Source organism: Rhinatrema bivittatum, chromosome 2, assembly GCF_901001135.1.
Source record: "Rhinatrema bivittatum chromosome 2, aRhiBiv1.1, whole genome shotgun sequence".
NCBI classification, from domain to species: Eukaryota; Metazoa; Chordata; class Amphibia; order Gymnophiona; family Rhinatrematidae; genus Rhinatrema; species Rhinatrema bivittatum.
In genome coordinates, this window is record NC_042616.1 from 249,751,864 (window position 1) to 249,777,825 (window position 25,962).

Genomic DNA, 25,962 nt, shown 5'->3' on the forward strand with positions numbered 1-25,962 from the left:
GCAAGAATGAGAAATTATTATTTATCCGATAATTTCCTTTTCTTTAGGATAGTCAGATGAATCCAGAACCCATGGGTTATGTACCTCTATCAGCAGATGAAGACAGAGAAAAGCTGACATCACAGTATATATACTCCTGCAATGACATCAGCTCGCCAATATTCTCTTCAAAAGCCAATTGTGGACACACTAGCCAAAACTTGATTAATAACATAACTATTTCGGTACTTAGCCATATCATGAAGCTGGATTCATCTATCTTAAAGAAAAGGAAATTATCAGGCAAGGAGTAATTTCACATTTTTTAGTGACTAGTCAGATGAATCCAGAACCAGTGGGATGTATCCAAGCTACTCCCGAATAGGGCGGGAGGCTGCCCGCGACCCAGTCAGAACTGCACTTGCAAAGGCTGCGTCCTCTCGGGCCTGCACACCCAGACTGTAATATCTGGAAAAGGTGTGTAAGGAGGACCACATCGCAGCTCAGCAAATGTTGACGGGAGACAACAATCTAACTTCCACCCATGATACTGCTTGAGCTGTAGTGGAATGAGCCCTAACCTGATAAGGCAATGGCTGTTCAGCATCCACATATACAGCCTTGACCACATCCATAATCCAGCGAGCTACTGTAGCCCGTGAAGCTGGTTTGACCTGTTTACTACCACCATGGAGGACAAACAGGTGATATGTCTTCTGGAAAGGTTTAGAAACCTCCAGATATCTTACGATATGTTTCTTGACATCCAAGGGTCGCAACAGGCAATATTCCTCCACATCTCTTTCCCTATCCAGAGATGGCAGGGAAATGGACTGATTCAAGTGAAAATCTGTGACCACTTTTGGCAAAAAGGAAGGAACAGTAATGTAGCTCTATCACTCCTGGAGTCATTACGAGAAGTGGATTCCGGCAAGACAAGGTCTGCAGCTCAAAAATTCTACACGCAGAACAAATCATCACAAGAAACACTGTTTTCAAGGTCAGTAACTGCAAGGAAAGGTTACATATCAGTCTAAACATAGGGCCCGCTGAGAAATCCAAAACCAGATTAAGACTCCACTAGGACACCGTTAACTGCAAGGGAGGACAAAGATGTTTCACTCCTTTCAAGCAACGGGACACATCTGGATGAGCTGACAAGGGACACCATTCACCTGACCCCTGAAACAGGCAAGTGCCGCTACTTGCACCTTTAAGGAATTAAGGCCCAATCCTTTATTCAGTCCATCCTACAAAAATTCCAAAATGTGCAGAATCTTAACCGATCGAGGAAGAACACCTCAATCTTCACACCAAACCTCAAACACTCGACAAACCTGCACATAGGCTAATGAAGTGAAGAACTTTCTCGCTTGTAGCAAGGTGGCAATCACCATAGTAGAATATCTACGCCTCAGCAAGCAAGCAAGCCTTTCATAGGCCATACCATAAGATAAAATCTAGTCAGATCTTTGGGAATAACAGGTCCCTGCTGGAACAGATCCCTGTGCGACGGAAACCGGAGGGGCAAGTCCACCAGGAGCCTTCATAGATCTGCATACCATGGTCTCCTGGGCCAATCTGGTGCCACCAGAAACACCATCCCCCTTGTGACCCTTGACCCTCCGAACCATTCTGCTCAACATGAGCCACAAAGGAAAGGCATACAGCAGCTAATCCTCCAGCCATTCCTGCACGAGAGCATAGATACCCAAAGACTTCGGATCTCTCTTGCGACTGAAGAATCGAGGAACCTTCGCATTGCGAGAAGTCGCTGGCAGATCTAGAAATAGAAGGTCCCAGCAATCTACTATCAGCTGAAATGCCTCGTCTGACAATACCCATTCTCCTGGGTCCAGACTCTCCCTGCTGAGAAAGTCTGCTCTCACATTGTCTTTTCCTGCAATGTGCAAGGCCAAGATCTCCTGAAGATGCACTTCCGCCCATACCATAAGTTGGTCTAACTCCTGCAACACTTGCTGGCTCTCTGTTCCTCCCTGCCGATAGATGTAAGCCACTGTCGTTGCATTGTCCGACATTATCCGGTCTGCTTGACACGGCAATTTGCCACTGAACTGCAAGCATGCCAACCAGACTGCTTGGGCTTCCAGCTGATTGATGTTCCAGAAAGACACTTCTGTACTCCAGTGTCCTTGCGCTGTCAGTTTCTGACAGTGAGCTCTCCAACCCTGGAGGCTCACATCCATCATGAGTATTAACCAGTCCAGTGATTTTTTGGGAAACTCCCTTTTTAGATTATCTGCTTGTAACCACTACTCTAGTTGACAGCAGACCTCGTTCGGCAGGTGGAGCCGAATCGAATAGTCCTGAGACTGTGGGCTCTGCCAAGACAAGCAGGGAGTGCTAAAGAGGACGCATATGCACCCTAACCCAAGGCACCACTTCCAGAGTCACCGCCATCAAACAAAACAACTGCAGATAGGACCATACTGTCGGATGTATAGTGTTTATCAACAGATGCACCTACGCCATAAACTTCTGAATATGAGCTTCCGGCAGAAAAACCCTGTCCTGCTTCATGTTGAACCGAACATCAAGATACTCTAGCGACTAAGATGGCTGAATATTGCTCTTGGCCAGGTTCACCACTCAACCGAGCTCCTGCAACAGGAGTTAGTTCACTTTGCGGGTCACCAGGCAGCTCTCTTCCAGAGATTTGGCCCGAATCAGCCAGTCGTCCAAATATAGGTGTACCAGGATCCCATCCTTTCTCAACTCTGCCACCACATGACCATAACCTTGGAAAAAGTTCTTAGAACAGTAGCGAGACCAAAAGGCAGCGCCTGAAACTGATATTGGCGTCCCAAATCCGCAAATCACAGAAAACGATGTTCTAGTCGAAAGGAATATGCAGGTACACCTCAGACAAGTCCAAGAAGGTCAGAAATTCCGACTGCACGGTATTATCACTGAGCGCAATGTTTCCATGTGAAAAAGAGTAACCTGCAAATGATGGTTGACCCCTTTGAGGTCCAAAATGGGATGAAAGGAGCTCTTCTTGGGCACAATGAAATAAAAGGCATATTGACCCGTATTTTTTGAGATGTGGGCACTGTAACCATAGTCCTCAAAACAGAGGAGCCTTGACAATGTACACTCCACTGCCTGCTTCTTCTGCGGGGAGTGGCATGGAGACACCATGAACACATCCTGAGGAACACTGAGAAACTCCAGCATATAACCCTCTTGTATCACCTCCTGGACCCACTGGTCCAATGTGATTTCAACCCACCTTTGATAAAAGAGAGTGAGGTGACCCCCTGTCTCCAGGGGGTGGGTCAGCAAACCTTCATTGGGAGGTTCCACTACCTGAGCCCACACCCCCATCTGGGCTGTCTGGGATGAAAGGACAGAGACCTACCAAAAGGTCGAGTCCTCTGAAAGGTCGCTCTCCTGGCACGATCTCTCATGCCAAAGGAGCGCGGCATCTGCTTTTTATCCTCTGGCAACCGTGGAATAGGGGATTTGCCCCACTTACTGGCCAGTTTCTCCAACTCGCTCCCAAACAAGAGTGAGCCTTTAAAGGGCAATTTTGTAAGGTTAGCTTTGGAGGCCGACCAATTTCTCAGCCATAACTGACACCTGGCCGTTATTACCGAAGCCACCCTTCTGGTGAGGTGGAGACCAAATTGCAGCCCGCTTTTGCCATAAAGGCGGCTGCTGGCTCCATGACTGCCCTGGAATTCACTCCAGATTCATCAACCTTCTGAGAGATAAATAACAACAGCGAGCCACCAGGGAACAAGAAAAAACTATTTGTAAGGTCATTGCCACTGCTTCAAATGCTTGCTTAAGGATGGCCTCAATCCTTCTATCGTGCACATTTTTCGAGTCCACTCCTCCCTCCACAGGGATAGTCTTCCACTTGGAGATGGCACAAACAAGCATCCATTTTCAGAAAACACACTGTCTTGGCACTAGGTCCAGGCCTTCCAAGACTCGACCCCCTTTGAAACTAGCCTCTGGGGTGCCCCACTCAAGATCAATCAATTCTTAAATGGCCTCCATAACAGGGGAGAAAAAAAGAGGCTTTATGCAAATAAACCAAAATGGGATTTTTCTTTGGCTTAAACATGGAATCAGCCCCAGGTACTTCTAGCATCTTTAATGCCTGGGAAATCAGAGCCGGTAACTCTTCTCTATAAAAGAATCGCAATATAGTCCTATACAGTTCCAATCCCAGAGGAATTCCCCATCCTCCAGAGTCAGGATCAGCCTCATCATCCATGCCATCCAGATCTCCATTGGGAGGACCTGCTTCCGATCTAAATGTACTTCGGTGTTTAACAGTAGTAACGGGCAAGTGAGAGGTCACCACCTGCAACTCTGGCAAGATTGGTTGGGGATGAGGACTGAGCCTGAACAAAGGATTGCAATCCTTGAAAAAATTCCAAGAAAAGGCAGAAGGATCCATGCCAAAACCAGAAGGCTGAGATGCCCAAATTTGACAGGCAGCACAGAAGTAAAGTTACTTAGTTTCTTAGCTATAGGCCCCATCAGACTGTTAGTATGTTTAACAGGCGATTGAAAGGTGTGCATCCAGCTGAATTCGGGCTTTAAAATATTTATGCATCCAAAAAGTTTGAAGTCCAAAACGTAGGCATCCCAAATGTAGTCATCCAAAACTAAAGTGCAGACCAAATTGAACATTCAGGTAACATGGGTGTGCTTAACAAACACTGCTACCACCTGGACGCCTAAGCAGGTGTTCAACTAAGCGTCCAAAAACTGGACACATAAACTGGATGCACAGCCTGACGCACGTGCACAAACTAATGGTCCTGAAGAGGGCAGCCTAACATGAGGAAAAAAACATGCAAAAAGGCCACCACAGCCTACACCACATGGCACATAGAGAAAAGCCTAAGAGCAGAGCCTAGCCCAAAAGGTTTGCTCAACCCGCTAGGCTGCCTACGTCCCTTAACCTCGCTCGGTGGTGAGAACGAATGCCTGAACGGTGCTCCAAGCATGGAGACCGGAGGAAGCCCTACCAAAAACCCTCCTTCTCTGTCTTTTTTATTTTTATAAGCTTTACCTGAGCTCAGCCCATCCCAGCTGAGTACAGAGAATGTCTCTCGTTGCAGAGGGAGAGGGCATATACTGTCACTGCTGTGCTCAGCTTACTGCACCCACTGCATTTCAGCTGTTTTAACAGCTAAGTCCACGTCAGCTGCAAAACCAGCTACCGGACCAATGCACTCATCTGAGGGACCATAGAGATCACCTCAGGAATTCTCAACTGGGGGAGGGACCATTTGGTATCACCGCAGGTGAGCGGGGCAAATTAAATTTCCTTCTTTCTTTCTCCTTTTAAAAATTGAAGCAATCCCCAGTAGAGAGATGCACGTCCACCATCTGCTGGAGACAGAGAATACTAGCAGGCTGATATCACTGCAGTATATATACTGTGACATCAGTTTGCTCAGTCTCCATCTGCTGGTAAAGGTACATAACCCATTTGTTCTTTTTTTTTTTATTTTTTATTTCTGAATTTTCAATACAAATAAAGTGTTTACAATAGAAACTTGATTAGATTAATAAGATAACATTCTTACAGAAAGCATATAAACAGAAAGCTTATAAACCATATAAACATATCTCGATCGAATGTCGGTATATAAAATAAATAAATAAATAAATAAATAAATAAATAAAGCTATTCCATAATGGCCGAAGTATAATCTCAAACTTCTCTCAATTGGTGGGTTTAGATTTGAGGAAAAAGAACACAAAATAAAAGAAGAAATGGTATAGCCCTGATCTAGAGCAGTTAATTTTTTTTTCTTGATTCTCTATGAGGCACCATTGGCATAAAAAGAATCAATAAAATCTCTTAACTGCTCAGGCACAAAGAAAATGTAACAATCACTCCCTTTCCTTACAATACATTTGCAAGGGTAGCACAACATAAAGGTTGCGCCTAAGGAAACTGACTCCTGCCTTATACTTAAAAAGGCTTTACGCCTTTCTTGAGTGATCTTTGAGATGTCTACTCCATGGTACTCCACTGACCTTAGAAATATGAAACGCGAGCTTCGCAAACTGGAAAAAAAATGGCTCAAAAACCAAGATTCAATTCAGCAACAAAAATTCAAATCACTACTACACAAGTATCGTAAATCAACGGACGAAGCTAAGAAAAACTTTTACTCAACAAAAATTCATCAATATCAGTTTAATCCACGTGCCCTCTTCCAATACGTATCTAATTTAATCTCCCCTTCAATAAACACTGACCGTGAACATGAGGATGAAAATAAGTGCGAGAAATTAGCCTCCTATTTCCAGGACAAAATTTCAAACATCATGGCCCGTTTTTCTATTCCACATCAAAAAATTCTTTCACCTACAAGCACCCCAAGGACCTCACCCACACTCCCAAACTTTGAAACGTCCACTGCTTCTGAAATTGAAGCAATTCTAAAGAAACTCAAACCAGCATTACACCCCATCGACATCATGCCAACAAAAACCCTCCTTGCCATTCCTTCTAGGATCGCCACTGCGATTGCTAACATTATCAACAAGTCTATTACAGAGGGAGTTTTTCCAACGCAACTCAAACATGCTATAATAAAACCTACTCTGAAAAAACCTGACCTGGACCCCTCTGAACCGGCTAACTATCGACCAGTATCAAACCTCCCATTATTATCTAAAATCCTAGAAAAAGTCATAAACAAACAACTAACTGACTATCTAGACGAAAATCAACTACTATTCCCTTCACAATACGGATTCAGGAAGAATCATAGCACCGAAACCCTGCTTGTGTCCCTCTCAGATTCCATTCTAAAATCCCTTGACACAGGTCACTCGTACCTTCTAGCCCTCCTAGATATTTCTTCGGCATTTGATACTGTCAACCACATTACCCTTCTCGCTCTCCTATCTCAAATCGGCATCACTGGCACTGCTTTATCATGGATACAATCTTTCCTGGAAGATAGGACATATAGTGTCAAGATGGGACTCCAAACTTCAAAACCTAGAAACCTATCACAAGGTGTTCCACAGGGGTCCTCCCTCTCTTCAACACTGTTTAACGTGTATCTATCCCCACTCTGTAAACTTCTGATGAAACTGGATCTCCGTCATTTCATATACGCCGACGATGTACAGATAATCATTCCTATCAACGATTCACTCGCTAAGGCCATGAAAACCTGGGAATCAGCTCTTGACGAAATAAAAAATCTACTCATGGATAACTGTCTTGCAATCAACACCAACAAGACAGAACTCCTCATCATTACACCACATAAGAACACCACATCTAACTCTTCACCATCACCTACATCAACCACTGACATTTTTAAGCTGAAGCATGTCCGCAGCCTTGGGGTCATGATTGATAATCATTTCTCCCTGAAGAATTTCATCTCGAGCACGATTAAGAGTGGCTTCTTCAAGTTACATACACTGAAAAGGATTAAACCACTATTACATTCTCAGGACTTCCGAACTGTGTTACAAGCCACAATCCTACCAAAAATTGACTACTGTAGCGCACTACTTCTGGGTCTCCTGAAGAACACAATTCAACCCTTACAGATGTTGCAGAATGCTGCTGCTCAGTTACTTACGAACACTCGACGACATGAACACATTACACCAGCACTCATGTTCCTACATTGGCTTCCTGTATCCTACAGGATTACATTTAAAGTTCTCTCGCTCATCCACAAATCCATTCACAACCAAGAGATGCAATGGTTTTCTGATCAGTTTATTTTTCACACTTCCAACAGACCAATCAGAACTATTCTCCAAGCGAAACTATCTACTCATCCTCTAAAACACATTAAACATGTATCCACCAGAGACCGCTCATTCTCAATAGCTGGTATCAAAATCTGGAACAACATGCCATTGGACCTGCGTCTCGAATCCTGCCACAAAACTTTCAAACAAAACCTCAAAACATGGTTGTTTGAACAAGCCTTCTATCAATGATTTATCTCTACCCTTAAACCCAGCAATCCCATTTTTTTTTCTCATTCCATCTATCCCTACCTGATCCCTCTCACCTCTCCCCCTGTCTTTCAAACCGATTTATGGAATCTAATGTGACTTAAGACTGTGCCTTCGTCAGTTTAAGTATACTGTGTAAAGCCAGAAGTTTTATACATTATGGCTATTATAGCTAATGAAGTTAGCAGATTTACCTTGAATGCCATTATTTTTATTATTTGTATAGACTGTTGCTGTTTAATGGAAAGCCTGTTTCTAATTTTTGTTCTCCTATGTAAAACTGTTATATGTAAAGCCTGTTGCTAAATTATTGTTCCCTGTAAACCGAGGTGATGTATAGCTATACGTACCTCGGTATAAAAGATTCTATAAATAAATAAATAAATAAATGTCTGGAAACATACGTATAATTATACCATGAAAGGGGGTATTTAAATGATGGAAATATCTGGACATAATTTTGCTAACAACCTGTTCTGCAATTAGTGTAACAATCAATGTAGCTCATTCAATAATTTCTATTGCAGAGGATTCAAGGAACATAGTAAGATTATCTACATCAAATTGATTTTGCTCCTGTGGAACATTTTCTCCTCTTTCAGCATTAGTTCTAGGAATGAAATACACATTATTTATCACAGGCATATCAGAGTCCAACATTTGAAGAGTCTCCCGGAGATATCTTTTAAAGGTTATTATGGGCAGCTCGACCATAATTTTGGGAAATTTAATCAATCTCACATTTAGTCTCCGGTTCCAATTTTCTAGTAGTTCCAATCTTCCGGCCAGTGCAGTTCTATCTTTTATTGTTGCCTGATTGAAAACTTGTATATTTCCTATTTCTGTTTCCATTCCATCCACTTTTTCTTTCATTACTTGCAATGACTGATTTTGCTCAGAGATCTTATTGTTAAGAGAAGAAGCTATTTGTTCCATTCTCTGGTTGCTAGCTCTTACAGCAACTGTGAGATTAGCAGAAAGTTCCCATAATGTCTCCATAGTTACCACTGCTGGTCTTATAAGGATTTCTATGTGCTCACCCGATAGAACTGATGTTCCGGTGGCTGGTGCAATGGCTTCCCCTCAGCCAAAAGTCTCCGAAATTCCCCCATAGGATTCCTCATTGGCTCTGGCTGGGCAGCTGCCTCGCTTCCTTCTCCCTGCCATCCTGGGACGCTGACTTCATCATTCAGCATCTCTGGCAGAGTCTCAAATGATGACGCTCCCCTCTCAGCAGGTGGCCAAATCTCGGGGGGGGGGGGGGGGGGGGCAACTGAGGGAAACCTCCGCCTCTGGCGGTGTTGAATTTCCTCCCTTCGGCACTGCAGCAAGGTTACTTCCCCCGGTTGTCGTGGCTCTCGGAGTTGTGAAGGTAGTTATGAGCCTTTCTTCAGATAGCTGCGTCGAAATCAAGGGAAAAACCCTTATTTTTCCTTTCCGTTTTGCCAGCATTTGAATTATCATTTCTCAAAGTAACAAAGTTCCAAAAGGTATAGAACGCCGTACCAAAATCGAAAATGCTCGACAACTCACTCACACAGCTCCACTCAGGGTGCCATCTTGCCCCCCAACTCACTGGTTCTGAATTCATCTGTCTGGACGCTAAGAAATGAAATTTAGTGTGGACAAGTACAAAGTGATGCACTTAGGAAAGAGTAACCCAAATTATAGCTTCATAATGCAAGGTTCCATATTGAGAGTCACCACTCAGGAAAAGGATCTAGGTGTCGTCATTGAAAATATGTTGAAATGATCTGCTCAGTGTGTAGCAGCAGCCAAAAAAGTAAATACAATGCTAGGGGTTATTAAGAAAAGAATAGAGAATAAAAGAGAATATCATAATGCCTCTGTATCGCTCCATGCTGCGACCTCATCTTGAGTATTGTGTGCAGTTCTAGTCATCACATCACAAGAAAGATATAGCAGAATTAGAAAAGGTTCAGAGAAGGCGACCAAAATGATAAAAGAGATGGAACAACTGTCCTATGAAGAAAGGCTAAAGAGGTTAGGACTCTTCAGCTTGAAGAGACAGCTGAGGGGCGATAAGACAGAAGTCTATAAAATGAGTGGATTGGAATGAATAAACGTTAATCAGTTGTTTACTCTTTTGAAAAATACAAAGACCAATGGACACACAATGAAGACACTAGGTAATATATTTAAAACTAAGAGAAAATATTTTTTTACTCCACGCATAACTAAGATCTGGAATTCGTTGTCATGGACTATCTCATCTTCATGAGAAGAAAGTCCATGGCCCAAGAAGCATTTAGAAGAATTCCTATGAAATCTGATTGAGTTGACTGGTTCAGATGCGACCTGGGGTAATTGACCACAAACTCTAGTGACTTAAACACCTGGAAGATGATGGGTGTTGATTTGTTTGCCCAAGAGATGTGTTCTTGAAGTCTATTGTTCAGTTAGGGAAACATGAATTACCAGGTTGCATAAATAAGTTGCAATGACAACAATGTATTTGGTGAAAACCTGGAGAACTTTGCAAGGCCAAAAGGTAGTATATAACACTGGAGGTGCTGTGCTCTTGCCACAAGTCATAGGACCTCTTTCGTGAGGCCTGGCTATCAAAACAACTGTGGTCATCTTTCTGAGTCATGTGGTCATTTGAGACCAGCTTCTTAGAGTTGAGCTTAAACTCCCCAAAATGGAAAGTACAGAACCTGCCCTTCTGGGATCAAACTGTTCTAAGTAACATCCTGCAGAAGACTTCACAGCTAGCAATGCTGAGGTCCTTCCGAAGACAAATGCAGCACACTTTGTGATGGACATCTTCAGTGCATACTTAGGACAGAATCTGAAGCTAACGCTTTGCTTCTCTGACATGGTAAGAAAACTGACAGTGTGACATCAAAAGAAGAAAAAAAGTTTATTTAAAGAAGAGTTGCCTGGATGACAAAATAAAAACAATTACAGGCCTCCTTGGTGCCTTGTTTCCCACTGAAAAATTGGGGCATGGGTTGGGAGGTAGGAGACAATTTGTAAGAATACTGAACAAGAAAAGAAAAAATAAAAAAATGTTTAAAGGTTATGAAAGCCTAACTAGCGATCGAAGAGAATAAAAAATAAAATTCTAAAAGGAAAAGCACAAATACTACAGAGCTTGCTGGAATACATCTAACTAAAAAAAAGGAAACTGAAAGAAGCTGCAGGATTGCCACAGTGTGGGAGGGCCCACAAAAGCACAGAAAAGACTTTGGCTTTTCCAGAAAGCTCTAGAATTTTGTTCTGCTTTGTGCCACACATTGTGCGACATAGTGAACCTACTTGTCTTCAGAGAATGATACGATCTATAAGAGGTTAAAACAATTATTCACAATAAATGTGGTACAGCATTATTCCCTAGAATTCAAAGCACATTCTCCGCACTAACAATGTTCCAATGAAGGTCAACCTACATGCACTCACAGCATAGAGTAACATGCAAGCCAATTGTTGTTGGGCATGGAGATAGAAGACGGCAATTCAGCTCCAGGAAGAACCTGGTGCTGCTAACAGTATAAGGCAAGCACATGAGAAAATTGTGTGAATGTCGGGGGTGGGAGAGAAAAGACAGAGAAAGAGGAGAGCGAGATCAGGCCTGGAAGAAAGAATGCATGTATATTAAAGGAGGGAAGATGGCTGCTGCTACTGTAGCACATCCTATTCATTCCACAGAACTGAGGATAAGTCTATTTGATTTCCGGATGATCCTTTGGGCTTGAAAGAGTGCTGACATTATTTGGGCAAGCCAACAGAAAGAGGAAATTTAAAAAATAAATATACCTAATCAATGAAATAAGGAGACAAGTGAAAATCTGCAACTGTTTTATTTCTATGTAAAGAAGAATGTCACATACCTATACATTTTTAATTACACATTTTTTAAACACACAACTTAACATCTACTAAATTAATTTGCACCTTATTAAATCAAACTAGAACATTTGTTTTTTTTCTGTTAAGCACATCTGATTTTAAAAATAAACAATTTAAGATGTATGAGATAAATCCACACACAGATGAATAAGGTTATTTTGCATATGCTTTGATTACAGTTATCTTAGAAAAATAAAAAATGACAAAGGAATGAATTTTCACGATATGCTTGTAAAATTAGCATATACTCAAGTACAAGCTATTTTAAAAACATCAAAAGTATGCATGTATTTTTTGTCTTGTGTGCACATTTATGTGCAAAAAAAGGGGAGGTTTAAGGGGCAGGTGATGCAACTTAATCACATAATTTTACACCTACTAATTATCTGGTGCAATTGATATCAGATTCGTCTGTTTAGGTGGGAGGTCTGAGTGAATGGGGGGGGGGGGGGGGTGGAGTCAAGAGTGAAGAACTAGGAAGGTCTCTATCACCTGGAGAACAAGTGGTAAAGGCAAATTAATGATTTCAATTACGCACACACGTTTTAAAATATACTAACTTCTGCGCGTAGACAGGATTTACACAAGCTGTGATTTTTTTCTGCATGTTTTTCAAATAGGTAGGAAAACTACATGCTTTCAATGCACTGCAGGTATTTGTGTGAAACCATACATGCGTGCGTAGGTTTGGGGGGTTAAAAAATCCCGTCATAGATCTCCACATGGCAATATACACATGTATATGGGCCGCATGGAGTTATTTAAAGTTACCTCTTAATGTCTAAGCTACCAACAGTCATTGCTTGACTGAACAGGTCGTGAGATAGCTTATGTAGGGCTCATCAAAGTTACTGACAGAACATTAAGTATGTGCCTAGTAGTTAGCTAAACATTTTTCGGTATCCATATAGATATACCAAAAAAGAATTTAATAATTATAATTTAAAATTAGCATTTAAATAATCCCTGAAAAAACAAGTATGGTGTGAGAAAGCTCTTTAAGAGAAATGTAAAACTAACCATCTGAGCATACTGTAAAATTAAGTAAACAAGATCAACACTAGCAAAGTAAAAAAAAATCCAAGATGATTTTAAATCTGAGCCAGACATCCAGACTGAGATCCTGCTTAAAAATATCCCAAGTTACGATCCATACTAAATTTTATGCTTTCCAACTTTCAATAAGTTCTTTAAGCAGGTAACATCAGAAGGCTAAAGCAGCTTGGAAGTATTTCTCTAGCATAGACACATTACTGCATGATGAGACTGCTGACTGAATACAAGATAACTGACTTCATCTCTATGGGTAGACAAGAATAATTATAAGGGAGTGATTCTCTAATTATTACTACTATTAAAAAAAAAAAAAAAGAAAGCAGCTACCAATACAAAACAGGCACATTACAACAATGGCTGTGATCAATTAGAAGTCAGAGACAATCTAAAATTCAAGTCCAATACCTTTTATTTTCCACTAAAGTGTTTATGTAATATACTTACTTGTTGCAGACACTTGCGTGCTTTGTCATATTCACTTCGCAGGCAGTAGGCGCTGCCAAGATTAAACAGCATCATTGTTCGTGCAGATGTAACTGAATTTGGGTAACACTGTGGTGTTTGTTTTCCCGCTTAAAATAATGAAAACATGAATTTAATCTTTAATTCAACATTCTCATGTGCTGCAATCATCTACAAAACACCAAGAAAATTTATGAACATGGGGTAGACAGATCTCTTTAAAAAAACAAACAAAAAAAACCCCTCATGTTTTCAGTTACCTGACCAATACAAAGGAAAAAAGGTATAGCATTCTTCAAGATTATAAAATCTGAAACATATTTTCTTATTTCAGTTACTCATATTGTAATATAATCACTGACAAGCAGACCTTTGGGATTATTGATCTAAGGCTGTGGTTATAAGTACTGGTCAATTTCAGAAAGTCTGCCATCGTCTCTTTTACTTTCCTGTCCAATCCTTAGGACACAAGAGTCCTGCTCATTTGCCACTAAGCAACCTGGTTATTGTTTGTGCAATTGTCTTAATGATGTTACTGAATATCCTTTTACAACTTGTACATTTTTTTTAAATTTATCAACATTATTTGAGATTTACAAGTAAACCATAGAAAAATACAATCTTGACAAAAAATATCAAAGAAACCGAAAACTCCATAAAAACATATTACAAGATTATGTCAAGTCTGCATAATTGGGAGACTGCAAAGAAAATATAAAAGAAAAATGAGATTAATAAATGAAATAAGGTATCACTAACCTACATCTGCCATGCAATACATCATCATGAACACTTACCCTAACCACATACACATCACATAGAAAGAAACATCAGCAATCGTGAAACCTTATCTTGCAAACAATTTCCCTGTTGGGATGAGTAAAAAATGAATTTGTTCCCCTGGAAACTAAATTGCATTGGCATGAAAAATTCAGAAAAAAAGTACCATCCAACATAAGCACTGAGAAATTATTACTTACCTAAGAAATTCCTTTTCTTTAGGACAGTCAGATGAATCCAGAACAAGTGGGTTATACACCTCTACCAGCAGATGAAGACTGAGCAAACTGACATCACGATATATATACCCCTGCAGTGACATCAGCCTGCCAGTATTTTCTTAAAAGCAACTGTGGACAGACTAGCAAAAAACTTGATTAAAAACAGATAACCATTTTAATACCTAGCCAACAGGCAACATTAAGCTCAGACAAGAATGTAATAACACTAGTCTAGGGACTGGAGAAACACTTACCAGTAATCCCTGTAATATGTAAGCACACAGGAGGATCAATATACAATCATTCGGCAACCGATGGAAGGAAGCTAGATTCATCTGATTGTCCTAAAAAAAAGGAAATTATCAGGTAAGTAGTAAATTCTCATTTCTTAGCATCCAGTCAGATGAATCCAGAACAAATGAGATGTACTCAAGCTACTCCTAAATAGGGTGGGAGGCTGCTCGTGGTCCAGTCAAACCCGCCCGTGCAAAGGCCGCATCCTCCCAGGCCTTCTCATCCAGACAATAAAACCTGGAAAAAGGTGTGTAAGGAGGACCATGTCGCAGCTCGGCAAATGTTGACAGGAGACACAATCTAACTTCTACCCATGATACTGCCTGAGCCCTAGTCGAATAAGCCCTAACCTGACTAGGTAAGGGCTTCCTTGCATCCATATATGCAGCTGTGACTACCTCCTTAATCCAGCGAGCTATTGTAGCCCACGAGGCTGGCTCACCATCTTGTACCGCCGTGAAGGACAAACAGGCAATCTGACTTCTCAAAGGCTCTAGATACTAGGGATGTGCAATCGTTTTCCCCAAATTAGGAAATGTCAACAAAATTGCCTAATTTGGCAATTGATTTTTTTCCGAAATTTCGGAAAAAATTCATTTTGAGTTAGTGCGCGCTAACTCCCGTTAGTGCGCGCTATCGGGAGTTAGCACACACTAACTCCCGATAGTGCGCACTAACCCGAAAATCGGGGCCCCCGAAACCCCCCCACCCGAAACACAGGAAAAACGAAATTCCTGCCAGGGGTGGGGGGGGCCGAAACGAAGCCTGACACGAAATTTTTACCCAAAGCACATCCCTACTAGATACCTGACAATATGTCTCCTGACATCCAAGGGTCACAACAGACCACTCCAGGAGAGAGGGGGTGCCAGCATGGCCATTTGGCTAGGGCGTACAATGTTCAAGGGGCCTACGTTTGTTGGGCAAAATTTTAAAAAAAAGCTAAATATATCTATTTCTAACATGTTTAAATAAAAATTTCAATTGTAATTGAAGAATTTGCTAACAAAAATGCTCGTAAAGCCTTCTTAAATAAATAAAAATTATTTGGGAAATTTAGAAAACAATTTCTCTTAAGTATCACATCAGAACCTTACATAGGGGCCTAATTTTCTTAGCTGGCAGGGGCCTAATTCCTGCTCCCTCCGGCTCTGCAACAGACGATACTCATCGACATCTCTCTCTTGTCCAGAGACAGCAGGGAGATGGGCTGATTCAAGTGAAACTCAGTGATCACTTTCAGTAAAAAGGAAGAAACAGTACGCAGCTCCTGGCAAGACAAGGCCTGCAGTTCGGAAACCCTATGTACAGAACAAATTGCCACAAGGAAAATTGTTTTCAGGGTCAGCAACCGCAAGGATAGAGAGCAAGTAGCGATCTAAACACAGGGCCTGCCAAAAACTCCAAAGCCAAATTAAGACTCCATAAGGTCACTGGAAACCATAAGGGAAGACAAAAATGTTTCACTCCTTTCAGAAAATGGGCCACATCAGGATGAGCCGACAAGGATTCACCATTTACCTGACTCCTGAAACAGGAGAGCGCCGCTACTTGTACCTTTAAGGAATTAAGAGCCAAGCCTTTATTCAAGCCATCCTGCAAAAATTCCAAAATGAGCAGGAAGGAAGAGTACCTCGATCCACACCCTAAAACACTCTCCAAACCCGCACATAAGTCAAGGAAGTGGAGAATTTTCTACGTCTTAGCAAGGTGGAAATCACTGCTGCAGAATACCCTCATTTCAGCAAGCAAGCCCTTTCAAGGGTCATACTGTAAGACAAAATCAAGTCAGATCTTCATGAAGAACAGATCCCTGCCGAAACAGGATCCTGTGCACTGGAAGTCGAAGATGCAAATCCACCAGGAGCCTCCGCAAATCTGCATACTATGGCCAATCTGGAGCGACCAAGAGCACCATCCCTCTGTGGCATTCAATCCTTTGAATCAATCTGCCAAACATGGTCCATGGAGGAAAGGTATACAGCAACTTGTCTTCGGACCACTCCTGCACTAAGGCATCAATCCCCAGTGACTTCGGATCTGTTCTGTGGCTGAAGAATCGCAGAAATTTCGCTTATCGCAAAGTCGCCAACAGGTCTAGGAATGGGAGATGCCAGCAATCCCATACAGCTGAAATGTCTTGTCTGACAGTGCCCACTCTCTGGGTCCAGACTCTCCCTGCTGACAATGTCTGCTCTTACATTTTCTTTGCCTGCAATGTACGAGGCTATCATCTGGAGATGAACCTCTGTCCATTCCATAAGTTGATTTATTTCCTGCGATACTTGTTGGCTCTTGGTACCTCTCTACCAATTGATGTAAGCCACAGTCATTGCATTGTCTGACATTATTCGGACCGATCTACCCTGCAGCCTGTCGCTGAACTGTAAACATGCCAACTGGACTGCCCTGGCTTCCAGCCAATTGAGGTTCCAGAGAGACTCTTCAGCACCCTTTTGCTGTCAGCTCCTGTCAGTGAGCTTCTCAACAAAGGAGACTTGTATCCGTCACCAGTACTAGCCGGTCCGGTAGGGATAGGGAAACTCCCTTCAGGAGATGATCCCCTTGCAGCCACCATTGCAGTTGGGAGGAGACCTCCATCGGCAGGTGGAGTCGAATCAAACAGTTTGTGGATTCCACCAAGAAATCAGGGAACACTGACGAGGACAAATATGTGCTCTCATCCATGGTACCACTTCCAGAGTTGCCGCCATTAAACCATGGACCTGCAGTTAACACCATACGGACGGGTGCAGTATGTTCAACAGATGGAGTTGATCTAGCAACTTCTGAATTTGAGTGTCCGGCAGGAACACCTTGCCCAAGTATTCCAGCGACTGAGTAGGCTGAAGATTGCTCTTGGCAAGGTTCACCTCCCAGCCAAGCTCCAACAACAGGGAAATCACCTTGTGAGTCACCAGGCAGCTCTCTTCCAACATCTTGGCGCTAATCAGCCAGTTATCCAAATACAGGTGTACTAGGTTGTCATCCTTTTTCAACTCTGCCGTAACTACCACTATTACCTTGGAAAAGGTTCTGGGAGCGGTGGCCAGATCAAATGAGAGCAGCACTAGAAACTGAAAGTGGCATCCCAGAACCGCGAACTGCAGGAATTGTTGATGTTCTAGGTGGATGGGAATGTGGAGATATGCCTCGGAGAGATCCAAAGAGGTCAGAAATTCCGACTGTATGGCTATTATCACCGGGCACATGATCCCATGCGAAAATGCTTCACTCGCAGGTGACAGTTGATGCCCTTGAGTTCCAGAATGGGACAAATAGAGCCCTCCTTCTTTGGCAAAACAAAATAAATGGAATATTGCCCCGTATTTTCTTGAGACATGGGCACTGGGACCACAGCCATCAGACTAAGGAGTCTTGGCAATGTTCTCTCCACTGCCTGTTTCTTCTGCGGGGAGTGGCAAGGAGACTGCATGAGCACGTTCCAAGGAACACTGCAAACTCCATCGCATATCCTTCTTTGATCACCTCCAGGATCACTGGTCTGAAGTGATTTCGATCCACCTCTGATAAAACAAAAAAAAGAATTGTACCGCTATCTCCCTGTTCCCGAGGTTGGGTCGGCAAACCTTCACTGGGAGGCTCCACTACCCGAGCCTGTGCCTCTTCTGGGTTGTCAGGGATGAAAGGACTGATATGTTCTGAAGGGTCGAGTCCTCTGAAAGGTCGCTCCTCAATAGGACTGAAAATGCTTTGATCCTCTAGCACAATGTCTCATATTAAAAGAGTGCTGCATCTGCTTCTTATCCTTTGGCAAACGAGGAACCGGAGATTTGCTCCATTTACTGGCCAGTTTATCCAACTCACTGCCAAACAAAAGCGAGCCATTTAAGGGCAATTTGGTGAGGTTAGCCTTGGAGGTTGCATTGGCCGACCAATTCCTCAGCCATAACTGATGCCTGGATGCTACTATCGAAGCCACACCTCTAGGTGAAATGCGGACCAAATTAGAGCCCGCATCTGCCAAGAAGGCAGCAGCTGGTTCCATAACTGCCCTGGAGTATACCCCAGAGTCATCCACCTCCTGGGAGAAAAGCAAACAAGAGCGAGCCACCAAGGAACAACAAGAAGCGATATGCAAGGTCATCGCCTCAGCTTCAATTGCTTGTTTAAGGACAGTCTCAATCTTTTTTTCATGAGCATCCTTCAAGGCTGCGCCCTCCTTCCATGGGAATAGTGGTCCGCTTGGAAACTGCAGACACAAGTGCATCTGCCTTCAGAAAACATTAAGCGGTTCTTACCAATGGATCCAGAGGGTACAGGCCTTCCAAAACCTGACCCCCTTTGAAATTAGCCTCTAGGGTGCCCCAGTCAAGATCAATCAATTCTTGAATGGCCTCCATCACAGGAAAAAAACAAGAGGCTTTACGCAAGGAAACCAAAATGGGATTTCTCTTTGGCTGAGACACTGAATCTACCCCAGGAACTCCAAGCATTGTCAAGGTCTGAGAAATCAGAGCTGGCAGTTCATCTCTATGAAAGAACCGTAACATAGTTCTATATGGTTCCAATCCGGGGATGGGGGGAACTTCACCATTCTCAACTTGCGTCTCTGTTCTAGGAGCATTGGACAAGGCTGAGGACTGCGCCAGAAGGATTGCAACCCCTGGAAAAATTCTACCCAGGAAAATGTAGAAGTATCTAGACCAGGAAATACCTGAGGAGTACTCACTGACCTACCTTCCCCTGCTGAGGAAACAGTTAGGGGAGTTCCAAAATCATGTGCCCCACCAGAGCTGTCTTTACCCAGACCCACACCTAGCAGGGAAGAACCAGGCTTAGTGAAATCAGAGGAAGACCATTCTCCCTGAGCCTCCAAGCAGCACTGGCACAAATTAGTAGGCACTTCTGGCTGAGATGCCCGAATATGACAAGCAGTGCAAAGAGAAAGACGCTTAGGCTTCTTAGGTATAGGCGCTATTATGGCTGACAGAGCTCTGAACAGTGGCTGGAGGCGTGCGTCTAGCTTTATTTTATTAATTTTTATTATGCGCACTCAACCTAGATGCCCAAAAATTATGCATACAAAAATTAGGCGCACACATCTAGGCGCCCAAAAAACTTAAACGCACAGTACCACTTGTGTGCAAAGGTAAGCATGCGACCACTATTGCGTTGCTTAACTGGGCGCACAATCTGGACGCACAGCTAGATGCACACGCCGGACCAACAATCCTGTAGAGTGCAGCTGCAGAAAGCACATGAAATGCCGTTGCAGCCTACCACGCAGCATGCACTGAAAAATCTTGGAGTGGGGCCTAGCCTAAGGAGGCTGCTCAACCCACCAGCTGCCCACATCCCTAGACCTCCCAGAGTGGATCAGCACATGGAGCACGGAGACCGGGGAAGGAAGAAGCCCTGCACAACAAAAATCCTCCTTCTAAGTCATCTGTATAATCTGTTTTCTTTTAAACTTACCTGAGCTTAGCCTTACCTGGCTGAGTATTAGAGACGGTCTCTGGCTGCAGAGGGGCGGGGCACTGCCATGCTCAGCTTCTGCTGCCTTTCAGCTGCTCAAGCAGCTAAGACCACACTGGCTGAAAAATAAGCCAACGGATCAAGACACTCATCTGAGGGATCTCAGGAATTCTCAACTGTGGGAGGGACCATTTGGTATCACCACAGGAGAACGGGGCAAATTTATTTCCTTAATTCTCCTTTCTTTAAAATAAAGCGATCTCCGTAGGGGGAGATGCACGTCCACCATCTTTTGGAGACGGAGAATTCTGGCAGGCTGTTGTCACTGCAGGGGTATATATATATACTGTGATGTCAGTTTGCTCCGTCTCCATTTGCTGGTAGAGGTAAATAACCCACTTGTTCTGGATTCATCTGACTGGATGCTATGAAATTGAGCTTTCTTCTCAAGAAAAATCTTCCTCCAAAATTGCATAGCTTGTGCCACATTAGGAAATGCCATTACTCTAACTACAAAGATAGCCTTTTTACATTTAAAATATATCCACAAAACCAAATCTTTGTCTTCTCTCAGAGCAAAAGGAAGCCAGCAGGTTGCTCTAATAGCGATCTCATCCTGTGAAGACTCCAAAAAAGCTAAACATCCAGGCTGTCCACGGTAAGGACAGTATCTAATACTCTTTCCTCCTCACTTTCATTATGTACTTCTGGTGGGATGGTAGTATATTTTAGATATTCTAGTTGCATCCTAGCTTGAAATGTGAAGTACTTCTCTCAAATATGTCTTTAAAAAGTTCTAGAGGTACATCAGCATAGTCATAGGAAAATTAAAAAGATGCAAGTTTTTAGCCACAACTGTGTTCCCCAAACTTCTAATTTGGAGTGCAAACCCAAATTATCTTTGCAATGTAGAAACTTGGGTGCCCATCTGATTTTCCATGTCTCCAATTTTCCAATCACGATCTATAAACTTTATAGCTGCAGCTTCCGTAAAGAAACGTAACTGAGAAATAGATTTCACCAAAATGTTCTTGATCCTAGTGACTGTTTCCCAGACAAGGCAGTGGGACACCGGGAGACGCGACACACCTGCGGGTGCTTGGTGACACACTGGTGTGTTGCGACACACCGGTTGAGAATCGCTGTGATAATGGCTTAGGTTTGATTTTCAACTTGAGTTCCTGCTTCTGGGGTTGGCTAAGAGTGCTGGAAAGAGAAACAGTCAAAGCCTTGGTAAACGGAAATAAATGTTAAGACATCTACTGGCCATATTAAAAAAGAAAAAAAAAAAAGACATCTGGAGAGAGCTATGGGCCTGGGTCTATGAAACAAAAGGAAGTGCTTGGGCAGTTGAGAAAATGCTCAAAAATCTAGGTGGCCAAGAATGAAGAATCATGGTTGCATAGTGTTACTTTTTGCTCCCACTCTCTGTCAACATGGAGGTCAGTAGGCGTGGAGCAGATTGTGACTGATCTAGAAGCCCCAAAGCAAAAGAGAAATCTCCTTACATGATTCCACTGGCTCATTTTCTCCTTTGTCAGATCCTGCAGAGATAAAAAAAATATATATATATATATCAATAAATTAAAAAATGCATTCTTCTGTGAACTTCTTTTCAACTGAAAGTGAACTTTATCTAGGCCAAATGTCTACTTAAGCTTTCAGTTTATCAGCAGACTTTAATAAGGCAAGAATATTGTTTGAATTCTATCAGCTTTCTGGAATACTGGAAACATTTAAGGTATTTCTTACTGTTCAAATCATTTATAAAAATTGGACTGTAGTCTTAGCAAGTTATATTGAATTACTTTTGTTGTGCTCATTAGTAACTGATGAATTACTTATTTAAAACAAACATATACATAACACAGGAAAACATGGATAAAAGATTTCCTACATATTTTAACTATATAACAATATGTAGAAACCAACATATTCTAAAGTGTCTCAGTTCTGTTTCCCCACAGCATCTCGTGTATGCATTTCTTTGCCAAACACCACTGAGTAATTAAGTCCCACCCATCTAAACTAGAATGGACATATCCCTAAAAATTTAAAGTCCCTCAGCACTTCAAAGTTTGAGAAGATGTTTCCAAGTTATTGAGGTGGGTGGGAAGGGAGAGGGAGGATATGCGTACAGCTATACAAACTACTATATATTCAGACTCCAGTACGATCGCTGTATAGATGGAACAGAGGCTAAAAATGGACCCCTCCAAAAAAAATCTACTTTACTGTTAGATATGAATCATAAGTTAAATTATCCAAAAGCCTTTTAATCTAGGGCCAGTAAATATGACCACTGTACTTGACCTGCTAAAGTCATTGGATTCTCTCTCTGCTGAGCCTCAGTGCCTCTATTCTTGTTTCTTCCAACATACAGCAAGTCGCAGCTCATCACATTTCTACATATCTAACTATTAAATGTGATGATGGATAAGTGATGGATAACAAACAGAAAGTAGGTAGATCATGGACATTTTGTAAATCACTAATAATCAAAGCGCTATTGGCATTGGAAATATTAGCAATTCTTACCATGATTCTAGAAACCTTGAGATATAAAAGCTGCAACAAAAACACTAATCCCACCAAGGCTGCACAGATTTATTCCCAGTAGAATAACAATCCTTTACATGTATATATTGCAAGTTACAGCTGAAAGCATCACAAGTACTAATAAGGGTGGTTTCATTAACCTTGATCTTGCTCATTGGAAGAGATCCCCAGGGAGACATCTGTGATGTTTTCAGGGTTCAAGTGAGTAATGGCATCAGAAATTCTGTCCAGAGATATGAGTGCCTCTGCTGCATATAAATGGCCCAAAAACCTGTAAAATTCAACACACATCTGCAAATTTAGGCTGACAGCAAAATATGATAATCCATACAGGAAAAAAGTGTATTTAGTTTTAGGATAGATTTGTTATGAATTTAAATCTGTAAACATACAACTGCAAATTGAAGATTTTGTTTTTCACTTTCATGAAAAATGCTTTTAGCACTAACTTGTTCAAACGTTTTTAGTTTCAAAAATCCAGGGAAAATGATATTTTCATTGCCAAGTTCTTCCAAATGAATTAAAGAAAGCTCAAAACTGTTAAGGAATTTTAAGATATCTTAGGGCTTTTTCTCTTATATTACAGTGTTTAGTGCTCAACTAGTGATTCCCTTGAATACAAAAACTGATGAAATGTACTGCTAGAGTTCTAAATATGCATGTTATTATCTTCAAAGAAAAAGAGAGATTTCAAATTAACAATCAATAGCAAACAAAAAAAATATATTTTATGTAGAAGACCTCCTTTTCTCTTTCTATATTATACCACTTAAATAACAGAGAACAAGGAAGATCATAGTTCCCTAGTAGGGGAGAAAGTTGACCTATACTCTGCAAACAGTCCTTGTAGGACAGATAGTTGATTCTAGAACAGTGTTTCCCAACCAGTGTGCCATAGAAACGTCACTGCCTGAGGCTCAGATCCAGATCAGCACCTAGGCTCTGCTTTTGGCATAGCACTGCAACAAGCGACACCAGCGGTGGCTTTTAAACATGCAGGAGCTCCTGAGAACATGTGTAATCATGCATGCCTCTTCTTCCTAGCTACAGTATGAGCCACAGTGTGTAGTAATTAATGGACAGCATGCAGAGCTAGACCCTGCTGTGTGCAGCACACACACACTGCATCTTCATTTTCTCCTCCTGGGCTTCCTCCATTTAGTCCTTCCAGCCTCTGTCTTATCCCCAGGTTGAGTGAGACAGAGAGAGCATGCACCGAGCAAGGGATATGACTCACAGGCCGATTCAGTAAAGCCCGCTCTCCCGGCGTGCGCACCGGCCACTCGCAGGTGCGCGTGATTCAGTATTCAAATTAGGTGGTGCGGTAGAAACGGGCAAAAGGAGGTGCTAGAGACACTAGCGCTTCCTTAGCGCCTCCTTTTAGCCCAGAGTGGCAGCTGTCAGCGGGTTTGACAGCCGACGCTCAATTTTGCCGGCGTCAATTCTTGAGCCCACTGACAGCCACAGGCTCGGAAACCAGACGCCGGCAAAATTGAGCATTCGGTTTTCGGCCCGACAGCTGCCGGCCCATTTTAAAAATTTTTTTTTTTAACTTTTTTTTTACTCTTCGGGACCTCCGACTTAATATCGCCATGATATTAAGTCGGAGGGTGCACAGAAAAGTAGTTTTTACTGCTTTTCTGTGCACTTTCCCGGTGCCGGCAGAAACTAGCGCCTACCCAAAGGTAGGCGCTAATTTCTGAAAGTAAAATGTGCGGCTTGGCTGCACATTTTACTTACTGTATCCCGCGGGCATACCTAATAGGGCCTTCAACATGCATTTGCATGCTGAGGGCGCTATTAGGTGCTGCGGGTTGGACGTGCGTTTTCCTCCCCTTACTGAATAAGGGGTAAGGGAAAACGCGTGTCCAAGGGCAGGTTAACAGTACTGTATCGGCCTATTAGTGTTGGGAGCAACAGCAGTAGAAGAGTTCTGGCAGTCATATGCAGCAGTGAAGATAACTTACTGAGCCAGCTGCCCATACCACACAGACTTCTCCCTTTCTCCTGTATTTACATATAGAGGGACCTGGTCCATTGTAATGGATTTGTGTGTGTTTCCATCCCCGCTCTCCCTCCATTTAAAATTTGACATATACTATTGGTGCTTTCCTAGCTCATCTTTTGACCATATGAGTCCTAGCCATGTCCACATTGCCCACCCTGTGGAAGCTGGTGTGCCACACAACGTTTGTATTATTTTAGGTGTGAATTAGAAACCTGATGGCAGGCTACATCTAAGCTATATATTGAATTATCAATAGTAACTAGTAAATGTATTGGCTGAACTCCACATTGTAGGCTTGAACATTCCTTCTATGAAGCAGTGATAGATTTAGGTTTTTGGTGATCCTAGGCACTATGGAGCTGTTGCTCCTCCTTTTCAGGAGGTCGTACAACAGGGTGCAGAAGGTCTAAGGTACAGCCTAGTTTCCTGTAGCAGCTCGGAGACAGATGCTGTCGCAAAAACCAGAAAATTGAGAAGCATACTAACAAGCATTGCCATCTTTTATATTACATTATAAAAATCAATAGGTCCTTAATGAACAAGCTGACAAGCAAGAAAGTTATCTATTTTATTTATTTATTTGGTTTTATATACCGTCACTAAGACAAGCCTTGGTAACGGTTCAAAAGTTATCTGAATACCTTTAACTAGATATTCTGGCCATGCTCCTGGGTTCTTTTACAACAAGTGGGAAAGGTAAAGTACTTCAAAGTCCTAAGCTTCCTGTAGAGATCTGCTTTCTCCAGTAAAAAAAAACTGGCTGACTGTACACGGTCAACTGTTCAAAAATAAATCCTTTGAGTACTTGATTGCAGATCAACATTCACAGATAGTACAGTTTAAAACAGTGCAAGTCAATATAAAAAAAAAAGATAGTCAAGTAAAATCACAGATACAGTCACTGGTAACTCTGCACACCTTGGCAGTAGGCACTCTTGACAAGGGACTCTTCCTGGGCACTTCCCATCCTAGAAACTGCATGCAGACACCTTCCCAGTAGGAAATTGGAAACTCCTCCTGATATACATCAGGTAGTTATCTGCTGATGCTTTCTTTAGGCACTGGTTCTGTGGACCTTCTCCCTGCAAGGTAATCTTTCCTCTAACTCCTTGCAAAGATGAGGAGTATGGAGCAGACTCCTCTCTTCTTAAAGACTTCTCTGGTTCTTTGACATTTCTTAGAAATCTATTCTTTGATCCATGACAACTCTCCCTGGAATTCACCCTTAGGTCCACTGACCACCCTTTCAAGACAGGCGACAGGATGGAAGAACTCCAAGCCAAGCGGGCTTACGAG

General features: G+C 42.3%; 1 protein-coding gene across 6 annotated transcripts in view; it reads right to left on the reverse strand.

The window, feature by feature from the left end:
- CNOT10 (CCR4-NOT transcription complex subunit 10) overlaps nucleotides 1-25,962 on the reverse strand; it is a 241,718-nt gene that overhangs the window by 16,497 nt on the left and 199,259 nt on the right. For all 6 annotated transcript variants that reach the window (XM_029589403.1, XM_029589407.1, XM_029589405.1 and 3 more), the window contains 3 exons: nucleotides 22,799-22,929; nucleotides 21,608-21,643; nucleotides 13,348-13,475 (listed from right to left, as the gene is read on the reverse strand). In XM_029589403.1, coding sequence (XP_029445263.1) covers nucleotides 13,348-13,475; nucleotides 21,608-21,643; nucleotides 22,799-22,929 — 295 coding nt within the window. The remainder of the gene's footprint in view (nucleotides 1-13,347; nucleotides 13,476-21,607; nucleotides 21,644-22,798; nucleotides 22,930-25,962) is intronic.